Raw genomic sequence first — 3,228 nt, 5'->3', positions numbered from 1 at the left:
GGAAAGGCGTGGTAGGCCGTTGCCTATATAATATCCATTATTAGCCGTAAGGTGATCTAGTTGTAAGTCTGCAAGTGCGGTAGAATGCGGACACTGCCCACACCTGAAACCTTGGGGAGCAGGAAGTCGAAAGCAGATTTTATATTTGAGTTCTTAAAAATAAAAGTAACTACTTAATCACATTTTAGTTCACTGTCCTAACATTATTATTATGTATCGCCAAAAATAATATATTTTTTTTGTGCGAAAGCACTTCTGCCTATATAGAGTTGCCAGTACCTAGCTAATTTATTAAAAAAACAACCTACCAATCAAAGAGCTTTTACACACAAATAGGACCAAAGAATAAAAGCTGTGCGAATTATTTAAACAAGCTTTTAATTTTTAATGTTAATATAATGTGATTATCTACTATTGTTATTAAAATGTAGGTCAAAACAAATACCTAAATCCCCGGTTCACAGAGGATTGTCTTGTTTAGTTGAAAGTCTAGATATTCTAGTCTTAATTCCAGTTCCACAACAAAGGAACTGGGTCCTCCCTTTGTCTTGTAATCAAAAGCTACGTTCTGATATTCGTCTGGCTTAAATTATGTGACATTTTCTTTGAATACATTCTAGTGTTTTTGAATAGGTACATAATATTAGTTTGTGTGAAATAAGGGATATTTTTATAGGATGTTATATTATGAACTCAATTTTAAGGTATATTAAGAATTAAATTTCAGAGTTAATCCGAAGTTAAGGTTTTGGACACCATTTAAAATGGTGTTCTATTACGGATTTTTTGGGAAGCTCAAGCATTTTAGATCACTATAGGATAGTTACAGGAATTTTTTAAAGGAAAATGGGGTTTTAAATTGAAACACGAATGAATATTATCTAATTTTAGGGTAATATTAAATTTATTTACAAGTATACAAATAATCTTAATATGACGTCATTCCATTAATTCCTCTTCTAGTAACAATACCAGCACTTTATACACATTGTCCATTAGCACACAATATCACAGCAAACAACAATTAAGAAATGCTTTCGAAGCAAGCGGGCACGTACCCGCGGCGAAACCCCTGATGACTCGGCGAAATACTAATTGACGCGTGCTTTTTACTTTTCGGACGCCACAAATCGCCGAGACCCTTTCCTCTAACTAAGATTTATACTTTGTGGAAAGAGTAGGTGTAGCCATCGGGCGCACGGTTCAAGCTGAACTTGCCCGGAGGGAAGAACCGCGCTGGAGGTGGCGTGGTGGGCTCGTAGTAGTCTTGGCGGGCTGACTGTGGGGCGTTGTATTGCTGGGTTTGAACTCCACTGTATTGAGCTTGCTGAACACCAGGGTAGATGCTGTTAGCCTGGAACTGAGGCTGCGCTTGGTATTGGGGCTGAGGCTGGTACTGAGGCTGGGGCTGGTATTGAGCTTGAGGTTCTTGGTATTGCTTTTGGGGAGCTACGTAGTTGTTGGTCTCGTATAATTCGGGGTAGTATTGACCGTCGTCTTCGTTGGGTTTGACGCCATAGTTGCGTGGAGCAGGGGCGTTGTACTGTTGTTGAGGAGCACTGTACTGCTGGGGAGCTTTGTAGTCCGGGGAGTTGTAACGGGGGTCAGGGGTGTAGCCAGGTGTTGGTGCTACGGGCTGAGGTGCCGTGGGAATGTGATCTCCGGAAGCCTGGAATCCGTTCTTGCCGGCGACGTAGTTCACAGTTTTTCTCTGACCACTGGGGTCGATGTAGGAGTAGCTGCCTCGTCTGTTGCCGTCAGCGTCTGTTTCCTCTTTGAAGTTAATTCCATCTTCCTGTTGGTACGCGGCTCCGAAAGCGCCGTTTCCACTGAGATACCGAGCTTCTTGCACGATAGCAGCTGTTTTCGGATCACCCGCGTATTTCGGAACTCGTCTCGCACCCTCTTGTTGCTGACACGCGACTGCCGCGATCACTAAGGCTGATACTATGAGCCTGTACATTTTGCTTAAATGTGCACTGCTCGCGTGAAAGTAACAAAATGTGTACCTGCGGGCGACTGAACTCGTTTTATATGACAAGTAAAGGCCTTGACGTCCATTGGAAGGGCTCACGGGTATGACCGCGAATATATTGTACTCGTACGGGTCTGCGATATATTCTCTTTTTGTGGTGTAACGGATGTACTGTGGGTGCATCGAGGAAGTGACATTAACTGATGGCTGCAGCTGTGGTCGTCCTTAAGCCACATCTTTGGTGTTTATTAAAATGTCAATGGGTAGCTGGATCTCTAAGAATTTACCTTGGCATAAATTTTCTATTTATTACGCTTGACTACTACTGCTACTGATCTCGCTTAGCGGTAAGGCTTTATCAGTTTTATAACTAGTTAAAAGCTAGGCTAGCTTTTTAATAGAGGAAATGAGTAGGGCACATAGTTAGAAAAACCGATAGACCTTTGGGGTCCCAAAGTACTGAAATGGCGACTTCGCACCGCAAAACCGCAGCGTTGGAAGATCCTCTATTAGGTGGACATATTACATCAAATGAGCCGTTGGATTTAGGATGCACAATACCGTGGCGTATGGATGTCTCTACAAGAGATCAATATGTTCAGGATTGGACGTCTATCGGTGGGCGTTGATAATGATGACACCTAGCTGGTACATATTCTGCAAGTATACCCAAACGTAAGCCTATTTAGGAATGATCAGTATTTACTTAGGTTGACCCGACTGAGAATAGAACTCGGAACGTAGCCCAAGTGAGGCGAACATTTGCCCCGCAAGGCATATTTCGTCCCACAATTATTTATAGTAATGGGAAAATTAAGCTCATCAAGATAGTCTATTCTTTTGTTTTAATGTCATTAACAAAAATAGAATATACCTTAGTTAGCACACACATGATTTTCTCACCGGATTAGTTTAATTATGAAATCTGCTAAGTTAGTCTATTCATTGTATTCGGTAACGCATTCGCTGTTTTAAGCCTTCTAATTATGAATGTAAAAGGTTGCGTAAGCTGAGATTATAATAGTTCTCAAGTCTAAGCACTATAATCTTTGAATTGGTAGGTAGGTATATATTTTTTATCTCAAATCACTACCCATTACACATTTATCCAACTTCGAAATTATGTTAAGAAAACAAAATTGAGGATTTTTATTTTTTACGTATTCCATTTTCAGAATTATGTCGAAATAGTTAAGTGCTATCAGTACTACCTATTAGTATTTAATTGCAGCTTTAATTAAGTTACATAACTC

The 3,228-nt window shown here is 40.5% G+C and overlaps 1 protein-coding gene across 1 annotated transcript; it reads right to left on the bottom strand.

The window, feature by feature from the left end:
• Nucleotides 1-875: 875 nt before the first annotated feature.
• LOC123873472 (extensin-2) lies at nucleotides 876-1,998 on the bottom strand. Its single transcript, XM_045918322.1, has one exon. The coding sequence runs from the start codon at nucleotides 1,961-1,963 to the stop codon at nucleotides 1,160-1,162; it is 804 nt and encodes a 267-aa protein (XP_045774278.1). The 5' UTR covers nucleotides 1,964-1,998; the 3' UTR covers nucleotides 876-1,159.
• Between the last annotated feature and the right edge of the window lie 1,230 nt (nucleotides 1,999-3,228).

The sequence above is a fragment of the Maniola jurtina genome, chromosome 16, assembly GCF_905333055.1.
Source record: "Maniola jurtina chromosome 16, ilManJurt1.1, whole genome shotgun sequence".
NCBI classification, from domain to species: Eukaryota; Metazoa; Arthropoda; class Insecta; order Lepidoptera; family Nymphalidae; genus Maniola; species Maniola jurtina.
Note: the sequence above shows the minus strand (reverse complement) of the source record. Positions and strands in the feature narration are given on the sequence as shown.

Excerpts from the sequence above, each read along its gene's own strand:
- LOC123873472 (XM_045918322.1), bottom strand. The coding sequence starts at position 1,963 with ATGTACAGGCTCATAGTATCAGCCTTAGTGATCGCGGCAGTCGCGTGT.